At 51.9% G+C, this 22,318-nt stretch overlaps 1 protein-coding gene across 7 annotated transcripts in view; it reads right to left on the bottom strand.

Moving 5' to 3' along the window:
- Window positions 1-4,572: 4,572 nt before the first annotated feature.
- Window positions 4,573-22,318, bottom strand: part of Pfkfb3 (6-phosphofructo-2-kinase/fructose-2,6-biphosphatase 3) — a 73,973-nt gene continuing 56,227 nt past the window's right edge. For 5 of the 7 annotated variants that reach the window (XM_047520082.1, XM_047520084.1, XM_047520083.1 and 2 more), the window contains exons 4-17: window positions 21,863-21,929; window positions 21,340-21,414; window positions 21,070-21,126; window positions 18,688-18,812; window positions 17,884-18,091; window positions 17,388-17,534; window positions 17,158-17,262; window positions 15,233-15,362; window positions 14,605-14,667; window positions 14,418-14,482; window positions 12,743-12,916; window positions 11,045-11,067; window positions 8,473-8,525; window positions 4,573-7,193 (exon numbers count right to left, since the gene is read on the bottom strand). In XM_047520082.1, coding sequence (XP_047376038.1) covers window positions 8,483-8,525; window positions 11,045-11,067; window positions 12,743-12,916; window positions 14,418-14,482; window positions 14,605-14,667; window positions 15,233-15,362; window positions 17,158-17,262; window positions 17,388-17,534; window positions 17,884-18,091; window positions 18,688-18,812; window positions 21,070-21,126; window positions 21,340-21,414; window positions 21,863-21,929 — 1,282 coding nt within the window. In that variant the 3' untranslated portion in view covers window positions 4,573-7,193; window positions 8,473-8,482. The remainder of the gene's footprint in view (window positions 7,194-8,472; window positions 8,526-11,044; window positions 11,068-12,742; window positions 12,917-14,417; window positions 14,483-14,604; window positions 14,668-15,232; window positions 15,363-17,157; window positions 17,263-17,387; window positions 17,535-17,883; window positions 18,092-18,687; window positions 18,813-21,069; window positions 21,127-21,339; window positions 21,415-21,862; window positions 21,930-22,318) is intronic. The other 2 variants (XM_047520081.1, XM_047520080.1) reach the window with 2 other exon arrangements.

Below are 22,318 nucleotides of genomic sequence, written 5' to 3'. Positions count from 1 at the left end.
GTAAACCCAAACCTCCTAAAATAAGTAAGTAAAGACGATTAAAAAACCTGGGCCATGGGGTGCGGTGCTTTAGGTCGCCCAGTTTTCTACATGGCAGAAACCTCGGAGGTGGGAAATCAGTACTGAGCACCTGATTTAACTGTGTGTTAGGGAGGCAGTGACTTGAAGGATAGCGCAATGAGGAGAGAAGACAGGCATGATATTCTAAGACACCATGCTTCCACCTTCACGGACACCTCTCACCAAAGACTGTAAACTGCTGGGCAGTCGGGGTTGTTCTTTCACTGTCTGACCCCACCCTGACCCCAGGGACCAGGATGAAGAAGACTGTGCTGCACGGGTGACAGACGTTTGCATTTTTTGTTCGTTTGTTTTTAGTGTTGTTTTATTTGGGCTATAATTGGTCTCCAAAAAAATCAGGCATGTACCCATGAAACCATCACCACAACTCTCTTAGTCAGTTTTTTCACTGCTGTGACTAAAAGGATCTGACCAACACAATTGTAGGGGAGGAAGAGTTTATTTGAGGACTCATGGTTTCAGAGGTCTTAGTCCATAGAAGGCCAGCTCCATTCCTTGGGGCTTGAGGTGAGGCAGAACATCATGGTGGAAGAGTGTGGCAGAGGGAAGCAGCTGGCATCATCAGGAAGCAGAGAGAGAGAGAGAGAGACTCCACTCTCCAGATACAAAATATGTACCCCATAGTTACACCCCCATTCCCACCTCCTTCAGCCACATCCTATTGCTTCAATTAATCTTATCAGGGATTAATTCACTGATTGGGTTAAGACCTTAAAATCCAATCATTTCTCCTCTGAACTTTCTGCATTGTCTCCCATGTGAGCTTTTGGGGGACACTTCACATCCAAATTAAAACAACAACCAAGATACTAAACACATTCTTCACCTCCTGAAATGTCCTTGTGGTTCTACGGATTCTTGAATTTTTGGATGTGTGTTAAGAAGTTCAGGTCTATTCTCTGAACATATTTTGAAGTACACTTATTTACGCTATTGTTAACTACAGGTTCACGTTACACAGTAGACCTCTGTACAGTTGTTTAATCTTGCATAACTGAAACTTTATCCCCATAGAACAAAACCCCCACATCTCCCTCCCCCGGCCCTTGGCAGCCACCTCCTGTCGTCTGCTTCTGAGTCTAACACCTTAATACCTCGTGTGAGTGATGGATATACCCCACTCTCCCTTTCTTTATGATGGTCAGTCTGGGCCAGGGGTTCTCAACTCCTCTCTCTCTCTCAGGATCTTAGAACACCTCAAACTCTCCCCACAAAATACCGATTTGTAATGTACTCAGTTACAAATCACAACCTCCAGGTGTGAGACCAGGATGTACGCATTTTGGAAAACCTCTCTAGGCGACTGTGCTGTGCAACTCTGATTAAGAACCACTGAATCCAAACCGATAAGCCCTGACATCTAACTGCTCAGGCACATCCCATTTGGCTGGGGCCCCAGCAAAGGGGTCAAAAGGCTGATCGGTCAGGACTGGCATAATCCCGCTCTCCCCCAGCAGGGCCCTATCAATTATGAGGGGAAGCACTTTGTTCCAAGGGACAAAACCCACATCTCCAGGGCCAGGTGGACTGCAAACAATGGCTCTCCCAAGGGCAAAAGCTGGTGCCTGCTGCCAGCAACTTCAGCTTGGAAGGTTGACAGAACAGTTATGAACGCTGATGAAACAGTAGAAGCAGAGAGTGGAGTGAGCGAGTGGGTGCTTAGGAAGGTTTGTTACCACCATGAAAAGATCTCTAAAGAAAATGGAGTGGTAGGCGTCCCTCTTCTTGGGCCCTGGACTGGGAGACCCCGGAGTCCTCAAAGCAAAATGCTCCCCATTCCAGGCCAGGGCTGAGGCTAGCAGGAGCTTCCAGAGTGGGGTCTCACTCTGCCCTCAGACTCACTTTCTGCTCTTCAACAGACACCACTGAGAATGCTTTCACTTCAAATTATTGAGCAAACAGTACTAGAAGACACGGTTAACTATGTGGGGGAAAAGTTAATCACAGCACCACACCATACACCTCAACTTAAGTGTTTTTTTAAAAGCCAGACTATTGGGCTGGGTTGTGGCTCAGGGGTAGAGCGCTTGCCTCGCATGTATGAGGCACTGGCTTCCATCCTCAGCACCACATAAAAATAAATAAAATAAAGGTATTGTGTCCACCTATAACTAAAAAATATTTTTAAAAATCAGACTATTAAAAAGAGTAGTAGTGGATATCTAGCTCTGGATGGGAAAACACCAAGTTTAAAAAGCAAAAGAAACTACAAAGGAATTACTGAGATTCCACTATGAAAATGTTTGGAGTTCAAGGTCATCAAAAGCCATCCTTAAGCAAAAGGAAAACAGCATGCTAAGAAAATACTTGCAACAAATTTCACCTCCAAATTAGTTAGAATACAAATTGAAAGCCATCTGCCTGTTTACTCACTCTTCAATGTTTAGTCAATGGTCGGAGATTCAGTCCAAGGCCACCCAGGTGAATCTCAGAGCTCACCCAAAAGGTTGTGCGTCCACTGCAAATGTCCATAGTCCAGAGGCCCTGCACTTTAAAATATGTACACATCATCTTTTATAGGGGTCTTTAAATTTTCTTAGAAGATAGTCCAAGACTAGGCCAGATTTGGGGACAAAGACTATCAAGACCACTGCAGGGTCCCCTGCACCCAAAGTCTAACGTGTAGTCAAATGCAGCTTAGAACTCGGGGAGCATGGCCTCAGGTTCATCAAATACCACGCACTCTGTGGTGTGGTTTCCAGATCCCCGACCTGGAAGTCATTTACAGAGAAGTCAAGTGGAGGATGCCTGTTCTCCTCACAGCTAGCCTTGGCACAGTGGAAGGGACAGAGGGAGAAAAGCTGATCTGTGAGCCAGGGCTATTTCTGGGGTGTTGGGTGGGGGCCAGATGGAGCCTACAAGTTCTCATCCAGTCCTCAGCTTGGTCTAATCTGAAGAGATGAAGACCAATGTTCCAGGATGAAAAATGTCTCGGAATTTTGGACAATCAATAAGAGCTGAAGAAGTCATTCAAGTGTGAGCAAGTGATTTTCCATTTGGAAGCGACTAGAAGGGGTAGGGAATGGTGGAAAATGAGAGGAACCTCAAATGAAACATGCCTTCCTATAATGCTGTGGGGCCTGTTAGGTGACACAAGGCTGGCGAGAGACCTGCTGTGTGAAAGGACTGGGGGAAGGGTATGGAACTGGCAGGCCGCTGTCTGGAGCCGCAATGGTAAACAGAGAGCACCTGCACTTGTCAGACCCAGAGAACAGCATAGGACAGAGCACAAACCCTAATGCGGGCCACAGTCTCCAGGTCCACTTCAGCCCCTCAGTCGCAACACATGGACCATACTGACGCAAGATGTGAATAAGCGGGGAGACTATGCAGGACCAGGCATACACAGAAACCCTGCACAGGAACTCACAGGAACTCTCCGTACCTCCTGCTCTCTTCCGTCAACCTAAAACCACTCTAAAAATGAAGTCTAGAAACTTGGAATGGAACCACAATTTGACCCAGGAATCCCACTCCTCACTTTGTACCCCAAAGATTTAAAACCAGCATACTACAGTGACACATCCACATCAATGTTTACAGCAGCTCAATTCACAATAGCTAAACTATGGAACCAACCTAAGTGCCCTTCAACAGATGAACGGATAAAGAAAATGTGGTATGTGTACACAATGGAATGTTACTCAGTCATAAAGAGAAATGAAATTACGGCATTTGCCGGTAAATGTATGGAACTGGAGACTATCATGCTCAGTGAAATAAACCAATCCCAAAAAAGCCAAAGACTGAAGGTTTTCTCTGATACACAGATGCTAACTCACAATAAGGGACATGGGGTAGGGAAGAATAGAAGTACTTTGGATTAGAGAAAGGGGAATGAAGGGAAGGGAGGGGGAATGGAAATAGGAAATTTGGTAGAATGAATCAGACATTGCTTCCCTATGTTCATATATGAATACCTGACCAATGTAATTCCACATCGTGTACAACCAGAATGGGAAATTGTACTCCATATATGTATAATATGTCAAAGTATGTTCTACTGTCATGTATAACTAAAAAGAACAAATTTTTAAAATGTCTTATTAAAGAAAAAGAAGAATGAAATCTAAGCCAGACACAGTGACATAGTGACATGCATCTGTAATCCCAACAACTTGAGAAGCTGACGCATGAGGATCCCAAGTTTGAGGACAGCCTCAGGACTTTGGAAGACAGGACTTTGGACAGCCTTAGCAACTTAGCAAGACCCTTTGTCAATATATAAAAAAAAAAAAACTGAGGCTGTTGCTCACGGGTAGGGTGCTTGCTAGCATGCAGAAGGCCCTGGGTTCAATTTCCATGCTGAAAAAAAAAAAACACCTCAGTTTAAAATTAACACATCTTATTCTTCTCCAAATATAGGCAGCAGATAGTCTGCATCTGAATGTCGGGTATAAAGGAAAGTCAAGAGCTGAGAGGTCCACTGACCGTGAGTCTCCAAGATTCTTCCTTCTCCCCCAAAAAACAATCCCACGTGCACTTCATCAGTGTATTTCAACCAGGTATTTTATTGATCTGGCAAATGCAAAATATACAAATTTTCAAAGGCATCCCCTGTTTAAAAGCTAGCACAGCTTCATTCCAGGTCATTAATTCAGACAAATATACAAAATATACAGAACACAGGAGTCGTAAGTCACACATAAGAGGCCCCCAAACCAGTTAACAATTAAACCCAATCTATACAGAATCTATTTTTAGGCTCCCTTATACATATTAAATAAATAAATAGCACATCTGCTATCAAAATAATAAAAAAATAAATTTCAAGTATTACAAACGAAAATATCATTGGTGTGGTTCAAACAGTTTTTCTTCTTCCCCAAATGCTTTGCCCATGGTCGAAGGAGGGGGGAAACTTACCCAAAAAACAAATACGCAAAGTTAAAAAAATTGGTCCCAGTTTTGTTTCATTTTGTTTTCTTTTGGTGGGGGGTGGACAGGAGAAGCAGAGGTTCCACGACTACATGTCAGATGCAACCACCAGTCGACGTCCCTTCCAAAGTCAGGCTACTGGCTTTCGAGTGAAGCAGAATTCTCCCTTCTCCAAGATCTCCCCTCCCCAACCCTATCCACGTGCTCTCCCCACCTAGGCTCTCACCAAACTGAAGTCCTATGTTAGGCAAAGCCCTCTTCGTGTACGTATTGATACCGGGTCGTCAGGGGTGAGCCGGACACACCCTCCTGGAGCCCCGACTGTATCAGATCATACAGAATAGGGCGGGGGTGGCATCTACAAGACCACCCTCAGGTGCAAAGCTGCAGGGCCCGCAGGTCCCAAAATAAGACCAATCTAAACGTTTGTGCACATGCGTGTGCCACACACACAACCTGACGTGACTCAAGATACTGGGGGAAAAAAAGGACCCCAAGTCTTACACTGTAAGGACTGTACACCTAGATAGTCTTGCTCTCTGGAAGACTGCCAGTTAAAAAGGGGTGGGGTGGGCAGGAAAGAATTGAAGGGTTAGGTGTGAAAAAACATGGAACTCAATCGTGCAGTATCTGAAGCGTGTCCCTGTGTCCCACTTAATCCCAGTTAGGGAAACGTGCAGTCTCTAAGGGTTCCTCTCAATGAACAAAGCAGCTCTTCTCTCCGCTCTCAGCTTCACGTGTCTACGTCCCCACCCTCACCCCAGGACCTGTTCCCTTGAAGGGCATGGTCCCAGGGTCCACAGCAGAAGGTGAGAAGAAAAGTGACCTTTGGCACCAGCTTTGAGACATCCTTAAAGGGTCATTTGGACAAACAGTACTGCTGAGTTTCCAAACAGTTTCTTCTGGGCATAAGATACCCTCTCCTATCCCATGTTTTGAGGCAACGAGGGAGGAGAGACCAACAGACAGAAACTACAGGTATCTAGAACCACATGTCCCATAAGCCCTGTTTTCAATCCCTGCAAACAGTCATAGATGCCAGCGAGGCAAGGCAAGGATGACATTTGATCTTCTGAAATCCCCAAGGTACCCAGAGTGGTGCCAGGCACACAGTAGGCACCTGACAAAAATGTGCAGGCGATCTCTTGGAGGAAGCAGCCTGGAATGGGCCTAGCTTGGGCCATCGACTCCACCCAGGGACATGGGAGGTGACGAGCATCCAGGAGGAGGCTGGCTCTGCTCCATGCCATTGCACAGGGTCGGTCTTGCAACGATTCAAATGCTCCGAGCTTCCCCATCTCATGGGTCTGCCCGACTCCTCACATCTGGAGGCTCTAAGCCTCCGAGGGCCTCACGCCCCAGCTTTAAGTCCTGAAGAGGTGTGACTTTCAGGTCACCTGAAAACGTGCAAAAGCAAGCAGCTCCGGGAGAGCGATTCACTGGAGCACCTCCAGGTCCAGGTAGGGAACAGAGGGACCCCAGGGCCCCTGGGAGAGGAAGCCCTGCTCATCTGTTGCATTTTTGCCAAATACCTCCTTTTACCAACACGGTCGGTCTGTTCTTGAACTCAGGGCTGGGGAGGCGAGGGAACATGAGGGAATTCCAAGCAAGTCGCTGCTCAGCTGACAGGCCAACATCAGCTCAGAGACTTTTCAGGAGAAGTCCCCACTCAGTCTCTCTCCACGAGGCATCTCCCCAGGCCAAGATGCACAAAAGAGCCATGTGAGTTTTCAAAGATCTCTCGACTGTCAGCAGCTAGGATCTCGCCCTCCTTTAACTTCGGGATTCTCTGCCAGTCATATCTCCCCAGCTAAGAAAACGCCAGGCCAGGATCACAGAAACAGAACAAAACAGCACAGTGGGGGCCAGTGTCCCCGATCAGTGTCTCACCTCCTCCACTGCTCACTGTCCTCCTCAAGACTGGTGGAAGGACTTGAGGCCAGACACCCTGGAAGGCCCAGGAGCGTGGCGAGGCCCGCAGCTCGCAGCCTGAGCAGGGATCCACGTGGCTGCTGTCTCGGCCATCTCGGAACCGTGGGGTGCAGCTGCTCTCCAGCCAGCAGTCTCCCCTTCTCATCCACCCAGCCTGGTTCAGAAGTCCTGGGGATTGTTTTGGCCTCAGGTCGATGGGTGGGCACAAGCTAAGCTGCAGAAGTGGAAATGGAACGGAACCGGATGCGTCTGCTTCAGTGCTCCCTGGAGGAGTCGGCGCCACCGCGGGGGCCTTTCATGTTCTGTTTTCAGGAGAAAGAGGGGCGGGGAATCGGGATTTGTTGCCAACTGTGTTTCTTCAGCAGAAGGCTCAAAGCCATGCCAATGAGACTTCTTCCCCTCCCTTTGCCCCACACAAAGAACAGAACCCAAGAGAGGTATCATCACAAAACAGGTGAAAGAGTGCCCAGGTAGGTCCAGAGCGTGACAGAAGATAACCCCAGCTCACAGAGCAATGGGGTGGACACAGACCAGGAGCCTGCTTAGCACCAGGTTCCTGCTGGAAGGAGGTGAAGGAAGGTGGGACAGGAATGTGGCTCAGGACCCCAAAGCTCCAGTGCTCACTCCCCTTAGGAACCCAGGGCTGCCCTCTGCACCCACACAGGGACTCCCTGCTGGCCACAGCCAGGCCAGGATGGGCTGAGGGCCCTGAAGCAGCACAGGCTTTGTCTCCTGACTCAGGCTTGGGACCTGGTGTCTGGAATCTGGGCCCAGCACTCAAGAGGCGTGCACGGGTGGTTAAGCGGGATGATCAAAGTGACCCTAGGAGGAAGTGCTGTCCCTGAGGCACGAGCTGGTATCAAAACCTCCCTAAAAATATTCTTAAATTGGTTAGGGACACATGATCGCTGCCATTGCAAAGCAGGGGTCTCTCCCTGAACTCCCTGATCTACCCCTCGAAAAAAAAAAAAAGAAGAAAAAGAAACATAATTTTTATACTATCCTTTCTGACTCCGAGTATCTCCAACAACACTGAGAAGTGAACAGAGCCCAGGCAGAAGGGGATGCAAGGATTGCCTCACACTCTCTCCCTGAGCGCCCCAGGTGGAGACAGCTCGAGAGAGGAGCCTCACAGGTCTGGACAGCACCAGAACCTCCACCCAGGTCCTGATAGGACTCAGGAACCCAGGCAACTGGCACCCTCTGTGAGAGGCCGGGTCTCTGAAAGTGGCCTGGTCCTCATGCCTCGACAGCCCCAGCCAGGCTGTGGGACCTGAGGGTGAGGGGCTGTGGCTTTGCTCCACCCTGGCTTTCACATATGAAGACAACGCACAGACAACACTGAGTGCCACAAGGCGGGTCACGTGGATGTCACTCGGTTATGGGGCCCCTGGCTCAGGACACACACAGGGGAGAAGACAGACCTCACACAATGGCACTGCTGGTAAGACCCTTGGATACTGACACATGAGCCACATACGCCACGATGGCCTTCTGCACACAGACCAAGATGCCCTACAGCTGAGATGCCATGACTTGGAGATGCAGGAGGGGACAAAGGGACATGCACCAGTCATTTACCTTTCCAAGGTTAGTAAGGAGAAAACTTTGAGAAAATGTGACAGACAGTTCGTCTTTCAAGCATAGTGGGGAAGAGAGAGAGAAAAAAAAAAAAAAAAACCAGGTTGGAAAAGAAAAAAAATCTTTCAGTAGCATTTTTTCTAGAGTGCATTTGAAATTTTAAAATAAAGAACACGTCATGGATGCCAGGTGGTCTCTCCACCCCACACTGCTAGCACAGCCCCAGGAAGACACTGCAGAGCACAGGGTCTGGGCCACCATGCCAATTTTGCCAAGAAACTGTGATCACTGGCCCCATACCCCAGGGGCTCCCTTCCTCCCACGTCTGAGCACCGTGGCTGCTCATGGGAAGAAATCCCACCAGCCTGGGGCAGAAAAAACAGGAGCACCAAAGTGCAGATTCAGACCCTGAGACCAAAAAGTGTCCACTAAGGTGCAGGGCACCAAGTTCCTCCCTGATAATAACAGCAGCCATTGTTCATCAGGCCCTGAATCTAAGTGTTAGATCTATATTTCATTATTAAAACCCCTTATAAGCCAGGCACAGTGGCACACACCTGTAATCCCAGTGACTTGGGAGGCTGAAACAGGAGGATTGGCAAGTTCAAGGCCAGCCTGGGCAACTAAGCAAGACTCTCTCACAATAAAAATGAAAAAGGGATGGGAGTGTAGCTCAGTAGTAGAGCACTCTTGGGTATAATCTCCAGTACCACCAAAAAATAAAAAAAAAATAAAAATAAAAAATAAAAAAAAAACTCATAAAGTTCTTTCCATTTTACCAATGTATGAAGTTCAGGTCCCAGAATTGCTTTAACTTGTCCAGAGTTCTAATACAAGGGTGGGCAGTGTAACCAAGATGCAAACCTGGCGTGGTCAGACTCTAATAATAAATTTTGGTCACTGGGTCCAGATCAATTCCTAGAATTGATCCAAAATGTGGGGTCTGTGATCCAAGACATGGGGTCACTCTCACAGGCAGGCTGGATTCTGCAACTTCAGGAGTGGAATTCTGACCACAGTCTGTGGGTTGGGCTATATATTCTTACTGAACTAGAGGGATTCTAGCCCAGAGCACAATTGAATTCACCCCAGAGCCGGGCAAACTCAGCGTTAGCAGTGGGAGACTTCTTTAAAAGGAACAGAGCGTGTGCAAGACCATAGCCTCCGAGCCTAACGGCAGGCTGTCGTGTGAGAACCCTGGTCCTCCGGTAGCCCATGTGCTGGAATGCTGGCTTCAAAGGAGCAAAGGACACTGGACAATGGGGGTCTCTTGCTCTTAGAAGATGGGTGTTAAAGGACAGGCCACCATTAACCAAGCAAGCAGCTGCAAGTAAAGGCTCAGGGACCTAAACCAGAAACCAACAGCAGCTAGCAGTACCCCTCGCGCTGCAAGGACCAGAGACCTCAGAACAGAGGCAGGGGAAGTGTCCCAGCTGCTCCCAGCGGCTGGCAGAGAGGAAGACACCAGGCTTCAGAAAAGGAGGCCCATCTAAGTCCTGGTTTGGCTGCCGACCAGCTGGCTGGCCGTGGGCGGGTCGCCTGACATCAGCCCTCATCTGTTCAGCGGGGAGGAACCGCCCTGGCCACCTCCTAGGGTTATTTAAGGACTGGAGAGGCGGGGATGAGCCACAGCGTTCTCTGTGAGCTCTGTACCGCCCTAGGAGGTACATCTGACTGCGGTGCCACCACAGCCCAGGTGTGCTGCCAAGCCACTCCTGCTCCAGCCGAACCCCTCCCCAGTTTCAGCATAAACGTATCAAGGTAACCTAATGAGTGCAGAGGGAACCAAGGGAGAGGTAAAGGGAGAGGTATCACTGGAGCGGGGAGGGTGGCATGTTACGGTGGCAGCTATTAAAACTCTGCAACATGAAGGTCTCAGCACCTTCTGCAGCCAGGGGTCACGGGGCAGCGGAAACGCTGCCTTCTCTCCCCAGCGGCTGCCAGAGCCCACGCTGAACCAGAAGTTCCAGCAGAGCATGAAGCACAGGGGCACCCTACACGTCTGATGTCAAAGCTGCATGCGCCCAGTCCCAAGTGCAGCTTAGGGCTGAGCGGGTTCTCCCAAGGGACAACGTGATCCCCAAGTACAGGGTCCATGCAGACCTCTCTGGAGCAGGGGGCTCCTCAGAGGGAGGGAGAGGAGGAGGGCTCCAGGCCAACCTGCCACACCCCGCCAGGTGTGTCCTCGTTTTGAAGATTAGGCTCTGGCTAAATTTTCCTTTCAGAATAAAAGGATGCTCCTCTGAGAGGGGAGAGGGCATAAAAGTCAATGGCAGCAGGCCTGGACCCAGCCTGCCACCAAACTGGCCCTCTAAGAGGGCACATGTCGCACGTGGACGTGACAGCACGGGCCCATGAGGAGCCTCAGCCGGTCACCATCCCTCTTGCGTCCCTGTCTACAATGTTCCTGAACTCCCTCCTCTCTCCTCCCTGCCCATCTCCTCCTCCCCCATGGAAGACTCCAGGCTTCACAAAAAGTGTCTTTATCCTCAGGATTTTAACAGGCAGGCGGCCAAACTGGCAAGCAAGAAGGGAAGAGTAGAAGCAGCAGAATTATTCGAGAAATACTTACAGACAGGCCTTCCCTAGCAAAGGCTGCAGGGAGAAAAAGGAGAGAGGGAGAGAGGGAGAGGGGAGAGAGGGAGGGAGGGAGGGAGGGAGGGAGGGAGGGAGGGAGGGAGGGAGGGAGAGAGAGGGAGAGAGAGAGAGAGAGAGAGAGAGAGAGAGAGAGAGAGAGAGGTGTGTCAGTCAGGAGGCAGGACGCCATCTGGAGGGACGAGCCCTGGCAGACGCCCCACACCTGGCTGGGAGCCACTCTCAGGCAGCCCTGAGGACTGTCCTGTAAAAGCCAGGGCAGCTCACTTCAAGTGAGAGAGGACTGGGCCCCTGCCACGGTGACCTACATGACTGGGGTCAGTGCAGCTTGGGATGTCACCTGCCCCTGCTGAGGCAAGTCCCCTTGAGCATCTGAAAAAGCTACCTCTGCCACTTCCAAGTATACCAGGATACCAGAATAAAAAGTCAGAGACACTCTCACTTCTGCTCAGTTTTCATTTAAACATCCTCAGATTTGAGACCTGAGGGAATAATTATTAGGGGTCTCTCGCCCCCATTAGCAAAGCAAAGGAGACTGAGGTCAGGGCCATTAAAATCCACATTCATGCGAGTGGCAGAGCTAGAGCCAAAGCCAGGTCTGCAGGCTCCCAGCCAGTCACTGTTGTCTCTCATTATGTGCCTGACAACAGGTTAGAGGCATGGGAAAAAAATCACCTTATCTGATCTGCCTTCTGTGGTAGTATTATTCCCCCATTATACAGATGGGAAAACTGAGGCCAGGGGAAGGTCAATAACCTGCAGAGGCCACAGCCCTCTCCCCACAGCACATTCCAGATACCAGAAGGCTGGAGGAAGCTCTGGGGAGGGCAGGAAGAGTTGGGGAGCTGCCAGGGCAGCCTGGCATGGAGGTCACAAACAAAGCCCATTGGAAACTCAAACTATATTGATCTGTGAGAGGCCGAGCATAGGGACAGAGGTGGGGGACCCCTGGGGGGGCACCTAAACTGGAACCCAGAGATTTCTACATCTCACACATTTGCACAGCTTCTTGGCTACTTTTGAGGAAAGAACTGGTTTTCTGCAAACAGATCTTAGTGCCCCACAGACAAAACCTTCCGGCCTTTACTTTTTCCAGCTAGGGAAATCCGCGTGGGTTGGGTTGGTGGGGGTTTTGACCACCTGTGTGAGGAAGTGGCTCCTTCCTGGCTGTCCAGCCCGTGAGGACTGCCTGGTTCTAAGGGGACCACGTTGGCTCTGGGCAGAGGTCAGGCTCCAGGGCCTGTGTGACCCTAGTTCTTCTGTAATGGAGTGACAGCCAGGGGGACAACTCAGTGAAACACTCAGCCATGGGTGGGACCAAAGAGATGCCCTTGGTCCACACGGACAGATTCGGGACTGGGGGATGGCCATCGACTCCACTTTAGAAACCACTGTCACCAAGGTGAACAGGACTCGTGCCTTTCGCTATTTCTTCTGCTCTGCCCAGTTCTGCCCAGTACAGATCACAACCTCAGAAGGACACGGGCAGTCACAGCTGTCAGCAAGGAGAGGTCTTCAGAGGGGCTTCTTGTGTTCTCCCCCAACACACACACACACACACACACACACACACACACACACACTCTCACTCACAAACACAGCACACAACCCAGGTCTGGGGCCGCTGCCCTGGGCACGCTTCCCCCGAGGCAGGTAGGAAAGGGGAGTCACTGACTTGTCCGGGCAGCTGCGTGGGCACCTCCGGGGGCAGGCAGCTGGGCAGGGCAGCAGAAGTGGAAGCCACATGCTCCTCAAAGCTGTTGATGCGAGGCTTTTTGGTGGGTTCGGGGCTGGCTAGTGGGGTGACACTATTGCGTCTCATGAGCGGGTTAGGTCCCTTCTTTGCATCCTAAGCGAGACAAAGACAAAAGAGAGAAGGCGACAGTTACAGGGAGTGGAGGGAGGGAGATAAGCCACACAAAAGTCCCCTTGCTCCTGGGTGTTATGGACACAACCAGTTGGACCAAGTGAGTGGCGGTGGGCCGTGTTTCTGCCATGACCTCCGATCAGGGACAGGTGTGACTCCCTCCCGCTCCTCCCCTGCATCATTCCAAAGGGCAGCCACGGGGCAACGTGCGCACAGTGGGGAGGGAATCATTTCGATCACAGCAGAAGGAGGTCCAGAAAAGAACCTTGCCTCCAGCCCCCGCAGGGCCACCGAGGGGAACCCAAGAGAAAGACTTGGTCTGAGGCTCAAAGGAGAGGGAGAGAAAGGTGTCGGAGCCAGTTCCCTTCCCCCAGGGCCTGCGGCGCACAGGCACGCCCTGCCTGAGGACCAGGCCTGGGGGCTTCCCAACCAGCCAGGAGACCAAAGTTAGGGAAAATCAGCATCAGGCAGAGTCTGCCACCAGGACCAGACGCCAGCCCTCCCTCCTCTCACAGGCCCTGGCCCAGAGCCTCAGCGCTGGGTTCACTGCACCACCCTGGTGCTCCCCACGCCAGTGTTCTGAGACCCCGGGTCTGGAGCTGCAGGCCGCAGCCAGGCCAGGCCTGTCCTCACAGGGCGGAGGCAAAGCAGCATCAGTGACCTCGTTCGGAGTGCAGGGGGCTGCAGAGGAGGCAACACAGCTGAGGGACATTGTCCGCTTTCAATTCACTCCACGTGAAGCTGGGCAGAAACCTGGAGAACAGCTCACGTGCCCTTTATGCCAAACCCTGATGGCCAAGCTTCCTGGGAACCGGGAAGCCACCTGCTCTGGGGACTCCACAGACAGAAAGCCACGGTCGGTATAAGACTACACTAGCAAAGCACTGTATTTTGTCAGCCTGTAGAAAACGAATTCAAACTCACTTTCACAACGTACTCCCGAACGGACATCGAATCTACTCAGTGAGAGACTTGCCCAGAGTGACCCCCAAATCTCAGATCTCCCCAGGGTGGAAGACGGCACCAACCAAGCTCTGCGTCTCCTGAAAACCCTTCCTGCTGGCCGTCCCTCACTCTCCCACCTGAAGTCCTGCTAGTTCTGCACCCGAGCACGTTCAGGTGACCGTGTCAGATGATGGGCTGAGCCTGTCAGAACCAGGACTCTGGGACTTGAAAGCAGTTCTAGCTGCCAAAATAAGTCACAGCAACTGTGCTCGGGTGGTGTTTCAAAGGGGAGATGATACTCGCTTCTCCAGTCAAGTAGAAATGGGGAGAGACAGCATGGAAAGAAAGGAAAAGGAGAATAAACAGGTCCCCAGAAGCCACAGGAAAGACGGGGCAGGAGAACAGAGGTGCTGACTGTGGGAGCCACCCAGGCCGAGGCCAGACGAGCTGCTCCAGCAGGAACCGCGAGGGGCCTTCCCCAGGGCCCCCCACATCCTGGCATGATGCAGGCGTCATCCATCTAGAGACCTCCACTCACCTCTGACCTCTCCCGGTGCGTGCTCACTGACTCCACATTCAGGTAGATGGATTCCACACGGCAACCTGGGGGGTGAAGGGTGGGGACAGGGCAGCTTCCGTTAAAGGGACAGTCCTGCCTATAGCTCCCAGGGGCCACCAGGAGACAGAGACCCCAGAGGCAGTGCTTGGCAAGGGCTGCTACTCACCGTAAGCGACAGGCGTCAGTTTCAGGACAGTGTGAAGAGGGCACTTCAGGTAGGGCATCTCTTCTGAAAAGAGAGATGGTCCCACAATTAGGTACAAGACCTGAGGCAGCGGGAGGAACTGAGGGACAGCCATGGGCCCACACAGGACACCCAGAAGCCAAACCAGGGCAGGGGCATCTTATCCCAAGACACAGGGCATCCTGCCCAAGGCATGTGGCCCTAGGAAAAGACACCTAACCAAAAGAATAAACCCCAAACCCACTTTTCTTTTCTTTCTTTTTTTTTTTTTTAAAGTCATTTTCCAAACAATTCAAAATCCTTAGATTCACCTGAGATTCTCATTAGAGTTCTCTGAGCTCTTTGTTCTTTGACAGTGGGCTGATGAGAAGAGTTTCACAGCCCCCACCCACCCAAAGACCCCCCACCTTGTGGAGCTGAGGGTTTCCGGTAGGCTGTGTTTGAAGGGATGAACGGTGTTCCCCGGGGCCAGCCAGGTGGCTCTGTGGGGAGAGGACCCCCACCCCCACCCCAGGCTGTGAGCCAGACCCTGCCCTGCAGCCACATGCATTCAAGGGCCGGTTTTCGTCCCTCCCCTTCCCAAGGCCACGACCTGCCCGACCGAACGAACCTGCACTCTTATCCAAGAAGTAGGCCAGCAAGCAGCGCAGGACAGCCTGGTGGCAAATGACCAGCACATTCTCCTGACGCTCCAGCTCCATGATCACAGGCTCCAGACGCTGGACCAGATCCTGGTAGGACTGAGCACAGAGAGATGGGACACCACGTCAGAGCAGAAGGCCGTGGGAAGACCTTCCAGCATCACCGACCAGAGAGCTCAGGATTGGCCGCTCCATCCATGCGCCCATCCCCTGGGCCTTCAGCTCTGCAGGTGAACACAATAATCCTGAGGGGAACATAACCTGCCAGCTTCTCTGACACCTTCCTCTTCCTTCAGCTCTCCAGGAGCAGAGGGTCAGGGGTGGCTGAGAAAGGGTGGGCTGTACAACAGAAAAATACTCAGCTACAACCAAGAATGCATGACACACAGACCAACATGGAGAACCTCAAACGCTTTTATGTCGAGCAAAAGAAGCCAAGCACAAAAGCCCACATAAACTGCATGACTCCACTTCTATGAAATGTCCAGAACAGCCAACTCCAGAGGCAGGAAACAGGTTCACGCCTGCCAGGGGCAGGGGCTGGGGGAATCTGGAATGACCCGCTAGCAAGTCTGAGGTTTCCTTTTGGAGTGAGGGAAATGTTCTAGAACAAGTGGTGATGGTGACATGGCACTGTGAAAATAGCCGGCCTTCTGCTTCCAGGGCTTCCACAACCAACTGCAGATTGAAAATATCCATGTGATGTACGTTTGCAGCTGGAAACGGTGGCACACACCTATAATCTCAATGACTCAGGAGGCTGAGGCAGGAGGATCACGAGTTCAAGGTCAGCCTCAGTAACTTAGCAAGACCCTGTCTCAAAATAAAATTAAAAAGGGCTGGGGGTGTAGTTCAAGGGTAAAGCACTTGCCTGGCACCTAGTGTTGGGTAAAAGTTGCATCTGACTGAATGAATTCCCTAATGAACTGTTTAACAAATGCTTACATAGCACTTACATTATGCTGGTATTGCTAGTCATCTAGAGATAATTTCAAGTACCTGGGAGGATGTGTGTAGATTATATGCAAGGAATATCTTGAGCATCTATCTACAGGGTTTGGTATCTTCAGGGAGTCCTGAGCCAATTCCCTGAGGATACCAAGGGACAACTGTCTACTAAAACCCACTGACTCAAATATTTTAACGTGGTTAAAATCATGACTTCTGTGCCACATACATGTCATCTCAACAAGCAAATGTAAAAGGAAGGGACAGGGTTGTGTCCCTAAAAAAGACCTGCAACTCCTCCTCACCCTGCCCCCCGCTTCGTTTTCCTCCTCACCAGCATCCCTGCGAGCGAGGGCCAGCGTGAGACAAGAGGGCAGCATGGTGCCAGTTGGGGACAAGGTATGACGAATGCTTGGAAGGGCATGGCCAGGAAGAGCACCCACTGGGTGTCCACGCCAGGGCCTGGCCGAGCTCCCAGAGCACACGGGTCTGCACGCTCCACGCAGGCGCTGGCTGGTCGGGGAAATGCCCTCTGCCAGCATCGGCTCAGGCCCCAGAGCCAGCGACATGAGATGACCTCCTGGAGCCTGGCCTGTCTGCCGTCTCAAGCCCTGGTGCAGAGTGAAGCTCTCCCACGTCACTACGTGTGGAGACAGACCCACACACCTCCCGCTTCCACTTATGGGAAAATACAACTGCACTTCTCTTAAGGCTGCGTACAAGGTGCCACTTAGCAAGGCTCAAGTCCAAGGTGGCAGAGGTAAGAATGAGCCTGCAGCGAAGAGTGAGGGGCTGGTGCCCAGAGAGGCTGGGACGGGGTCCACCTGGCCCCTCGGCCCTCTCTATGCCACCCCCGCCTGCAGCACTCACCACCCGCCCGACCCTCTCACAGCAAATGCAAAGGCCCGCAGACTGACAGCATGGGACGGGAGCCCCCCGGGCTCACCTCGCCTGTGGGGTAGCGGTAGTAGTACTTGTCCTGCTCCCGCAGCGCGTACTCCTCAGGGTAGGTGTCCCTGATCTCCTCGTAGGTCAGCTCCTCACACACACCCTGACGGAAACACCCGTGGTCACTCCAGGGAACACGCCCACCGGGGCCACCCAAGGAGGCTCTGCGGGGGACCCAGGGCAGCCTCCCCACCCCACCGCCACGGCCTCGCTGGCCCAGGGACTCACAGCGTCGATCTCGTTGAGCGCCTTCCACTGCTCGTAGGGGAGCTTCAGCGCCTCTGCCGTCTGGATAGTGCTCTTCAGCTGGCTGGTCCACACCCGGAGGTCCTTCAGGTTCTGCTCCTCCACAAACTTGCTCAGGGCGTTGGCAAACTGACAAACGACAGGCAAGAGAGGAAGACGCAGTGATGCGGGCTCCTGCAGGATCCACGGTCCTCGCATCCCGCCGGCTGACAGGGACCCACCGTGCTGAGGGTGTCCGACCCCACCTGACAAGACCTCCTCAAAGCCAAGGAGACGCGGCTCTTCTCGCCCTGTCCACGTCCACACTCAGCAGCACACCTACACACCTACACACACACACACACACACACACACACACACACACCACACACAGCGCACAGTCCCTCCACCCCGGGACCCCAGCACTCTCCCACTCTCAGAAGCCAGCCCCTGCCTGCCACCTGTCAACCCCAGCCCCTGCCCGCCGTCCTCCTCCTACCTTCTTGCCCCGGCTGGACAGGCCCGAGTCCCCCCCAATCTTGCCCTGGAGGTTGAACTCGTTCTCGCCGTGCCGGCACAGGTAGATGGTGCGGGGCTGCACGTGGATGTTCATCAGGTAGTAGACGATGCGGCTCTGGATGTGGTCCTGAACTCTGTTCACCAAGAACCTCCGGCCCACGTCAATCACTTTGATCAGTGACAAGTCCCTACAGAGACACGCCACTGAGGACCACCCCTCAGGCCTCCCTGGAGAGCCCTGCCAGCACACCCAGCCCTGGGCCTGGGCCGCCTTCCAGAGACTCACTCCCTGGGAAGACGGCAATGCGGGACTAAACGCTCCTTCAGGCCCAGACTCCGTCTTCCCCTCTGGGAGCCAGAGAGGAAGAGCAAGGCCACCGTTCCCACAGTAGGGCCTGGCCAAGAAGCCACTGGCCACCCAGAAGAGTGGACAGAAAAGCAAGAGAATAGAAAAGAAATGAAGGAACTCCCAGAGGACAGGAGCAAGACGGGGCCCAAGTGGCTTCCCCTCCCCCACCTCTACAGCAGCTCGAAGTGTTCCTACTGATCGTAATCAAGGACTTTTAAAAAGAAATTTTAATGATTTTATTTTCATTGGTACATTATCAATACTAGTAGGATTCATTATGCCACGTGTACATGCACAGAATTTTTCAAAGAGAGTTTATGCAAGTATTCAGGGGCAAATGTTTGTTGGGAACATCAAGAAAACATAAAAAAAAAAAAAAAAAAAAAAAAACACCCTAATTTAGGTAACCCAGAGACAGTCACCTCCTGGAATTACCTGTCACATTTATCGGGGTCCAGCGGCTGATAGCTGGCTTCGTAGCAACTGATTCTCTTCATGAAGTCGTCCATGGCTTCTGCCGAGTTGCAGTCTTTGTAATCCGGGCTGGAGATTTTAACTTCCTGTAATGCCACAAAGAGGCAGCTGATGAATCACGCTGGGAGGCTTTCTGCTCAGATTAAGCAGGATTTGGGGCTTTCAAAAGGGGAAAGCCCAGAAAGGCTCAGAATAAAGATTATCCTACCCAGCGTTTAAGAGAAAAAAAAAAAGAAAGAAACTGAGGGTTGACTCAGAACCCCATGATTACATGGGGAGAAGGCCCAGGGGAGACAGAATCACCGGCTGCAAGGACAGACACAGGAAACCCACAGGGATCCCGTAATGAACACCTGAGAACAGACCACCGAGTCAGGATCCGTCCCGAAACTGAGTCACTGCCAGACAGCCTGGCCCTCAATTCAGCTGAATCCCACATAAGCACCTGTAATCTTCCCCACGCCAAGAGCAGGTCAGTGATTACAAAAGGCACCTTAATAGTCACTAGAGATGGCCCTGACCTTGGGTGTGCTCATTCACCTGGACAGAGGCAGCAGCCACTTGTGGCTGATCTGTGATGAGCTGCTTGTCTAACTAGACCTGGGGCCACACGTGTCCAAGGGCTGCCCTCCTGGGAGAAGCTGCGCTCTCCTGTAACTGCACAGTAGGTCTGAGGAACCAGGCAGGTCTTAGGGAAATTCAGGAATTTTTAATGCCTGTGCTTCGTTTCTCCCTGACAACCATCACAACGAGGAGACAGCTGCATTTCAAGGTTCCTTGTCAGTGAGCAGCTGGGGTTTCATGGTACAGACAGAAAGGGCTGGTGAGGCCACTGCCCAAGGACAGGAATGCACTTACCACCACTGGACTGTACACTTTAAAAGGGCTAACGCGGTAACATGTATCACAGAGTAAAAAGTCAATCTAAGTTCACAAGCTCCTGGGCCTAACCTGCAAAGCTGCCTCGAGGTTTAATCAGAGCAAGAGGCTTCTGCACACAGAGGGTTGGGGAAATGACCAGCTGCGTTAACGCTACAAGATAAAAGATAAACTGCCAGCTAAGCACGCTGGTGACGACTCACTGGGGAAAATGACTTCCCAGCTGCACTTGGCTTCGCTACCAAATGGAACAAGGAAAATCAAACCAAAGAAACAGCAAAGGCCTTTGTTCAGATTCTTGCAACTTCTGTTTCCTTGTGCTTTGAGCCTCTTCCTTTGGACCCACTGAAACTCATTTGAACTGGTTTTCCTCAATTCAAAGAGCTCTTCCTGAAATATGAACTCATTTCTTACAAATGCTTGTAAGTATTTCCTCTGCCTTGGAGAAAAGGACCAATATTAGAAGCTAAGGCATGTTTAGAATCACCTTTACAAAAATGCATATTTGTACTGGATGCAGAGGCACATGCCTGAAATCCCCAGGGGTTAGAGAGGCTAAGGCAGGAGGATAGATAGCAAGTGTGAGGCCAGCCTTGACCACTTAGTGAGACACTGTCTCAAAATAAAGTAAAAAAGGGCTGGGGATCTAGCTCAGTGGTAGAACATCCAAGGGTTTAATCACCAGCACTACACACACCAAAAAAGACATATAGTTGTATACAGCAATACCACAGCACTCGCTGTCCAAAAAGAACTGCTTTTCTTTACGAATACATAGTACTCTGATATGCTTAGGCTAGAAAGAAAATGATCTACAATATGAAAAGAGAAAGTCCTCATACAAACCATTCCTATGAACAATACATCACTATCAAGGGATAAAATAAAGAATTAATCAAATTATGTTGCCAAATACCCTCCAGCTCCCTTAGCACTATGGAGATGAAGTCTGTTAGATGCACTAGCAGGAGAACAGCTTTACTATACTCCTTCCCGGGCTTGGGGACTCTGCCTTCAGGATGAGAAGTCCTAGAGACCTGTGCTTACACACAACCCTTCTCACCTACCAGGGACCTTCACAGCAGAGATCAGCACACTGCTTCCTGTCCCATCTGGAGGGGTGACCTGCCCTTTATCCCAGAGAGCCCTGCCAAGCTCCTGTCACCTGCAGAAACTGCTCCTGGTCTCTTCATCAATCTCTCACGACCCAAAGACTGTCCTGCCAACTCTCCTCCAGGACCCCGGGTAGAGCCAACCCAGGCAGAGACCACGCTCCTGAGGTGCACCTCACTGTAGGCCTGTGCCTCCACCCCATCACCGACACAGCAACGCAGCCGGGAGGGGCAGCTCGTGTCCGGCAGGGTGCCTCCTGGCCACCTGATCTGGGCTCCTACTTTTCTAGGATTACAAAAGTCCTTGCAGTCAGAGCTGCTACACGTGCGTGGGGCTTTCTGATGGTCTTACCATGATGTTGGAGGCCACAACTGTCGGGTCGTCACACACAGACTCAATGAAAAACGCCTGGTGGAAGCGAGGCAGGAATGTTAGGACACAAACACCGCAGAGGGCCAATGCCCACGTCACTATCACATACAAGGAGGAAGGACACCACATGTCCCCCCAGAAGGCGACGGACCCAGCAGGGATCAGGGAAGGAGCTAGTCTCCGAGGGTCTTCCTCCACCACCCCCGCCCACCCTGAGCTTGTTGGGACAAGGCGAGAAGTTTGGTTCACCTTGAAATCATTTTCTTTGGCAAAATGAAGGATCATGTGTCTCCTCTCTCTAGTGGTATTAGTGGCATCGAAAACCTGATGGAAAGAAGGGTGAGGAAGAAGGCTCCAAGCCTGATTTTGATGATATTTACCGACAATAAGCCTGAAAATGTGCTTCAGGAGCTCAGGAGAGTCTGCCCTGCCCACCTCTCCAAGGACAATAGGGGAGGGGTGGCAAAACCAAACAAACCAGCAGTGAACTGAAGTGGGAGGGTGGACACAGAGGGACCCTGGCTATAGTGCTGGCACCCAGCTGCCCAGAGAGGGGCAGGCGATAGCACAGCAGGGCCACACCTCACGGCCATCCCAGGACCACCTTCCTGAGCCACCGGGCTAATCCAGTCACCTGCTTCCTCAACCTCAGGGCCAGAGGCTCTTGCCCTGTCTGTGTCAACCTGCAGTGGCCCTCAACACAGCTCAGGCCAGTGAGGACACCACCCTGCTGGGGGACTGGAGACCAAGCTGGCGGTATCCCCAGACTTACTGCAATTTGTCCCCCTTCCTTTGTCAGGTAGCTTTTGACATCTCTCAGGGCGGCTAAGGCACACTGCCTGCAACACACGAGGAAGAGAAGCCGCACTTCAGAGCAGGTCGAGCCCGGGAAGCCCAAGCACCCCCCAGGTCCCAGCACGGGAACCTGCCCTTCAAGTTGTAGCTGCCCAGTGCCGGCCAGGCTTCCTGGGGCCTAGAGGCTTCCAATCTGATGCCCAGTGCAGTTACAGAAGCCCTCGGGAGGTGATGCTGCTCCCGGCTGCACACTGGAATCACTTCCTGGGGAGCTACCAAGCTGATGCCGGAGCCCACCCGCAGATCCTCACTGAGCTGGCCTGGGTGGGCCCTGGCATTGGCGCGAGAATCTTTACAAGCTCCCCTGCTGAGGCTAAGGTGCAGCCAGAGCTGAACGCCAGCACCGGAGGGTTTCAGGATGCCTCGGGCTTAA

The sequence above is a fragment of the Sciurus carolinensis genome, chromosome 12 (genome assembly GCF_902686445.1).
Source record: "Sciurus carolinensis chromosome 12, mSciCar1.2, whole genome shotgun sequence".
NCBI classification, from domain to species: Eukaryota; Metazoa; Chordata; class Mammalia; order Rodentia; family Sciuridae; genus Sciurus; species Sciurus carolinensis.
Note: the sequence above shows the minus strand (reverse complement) of the source record. Positions and strands in the feature narration are given on the sequence as shown.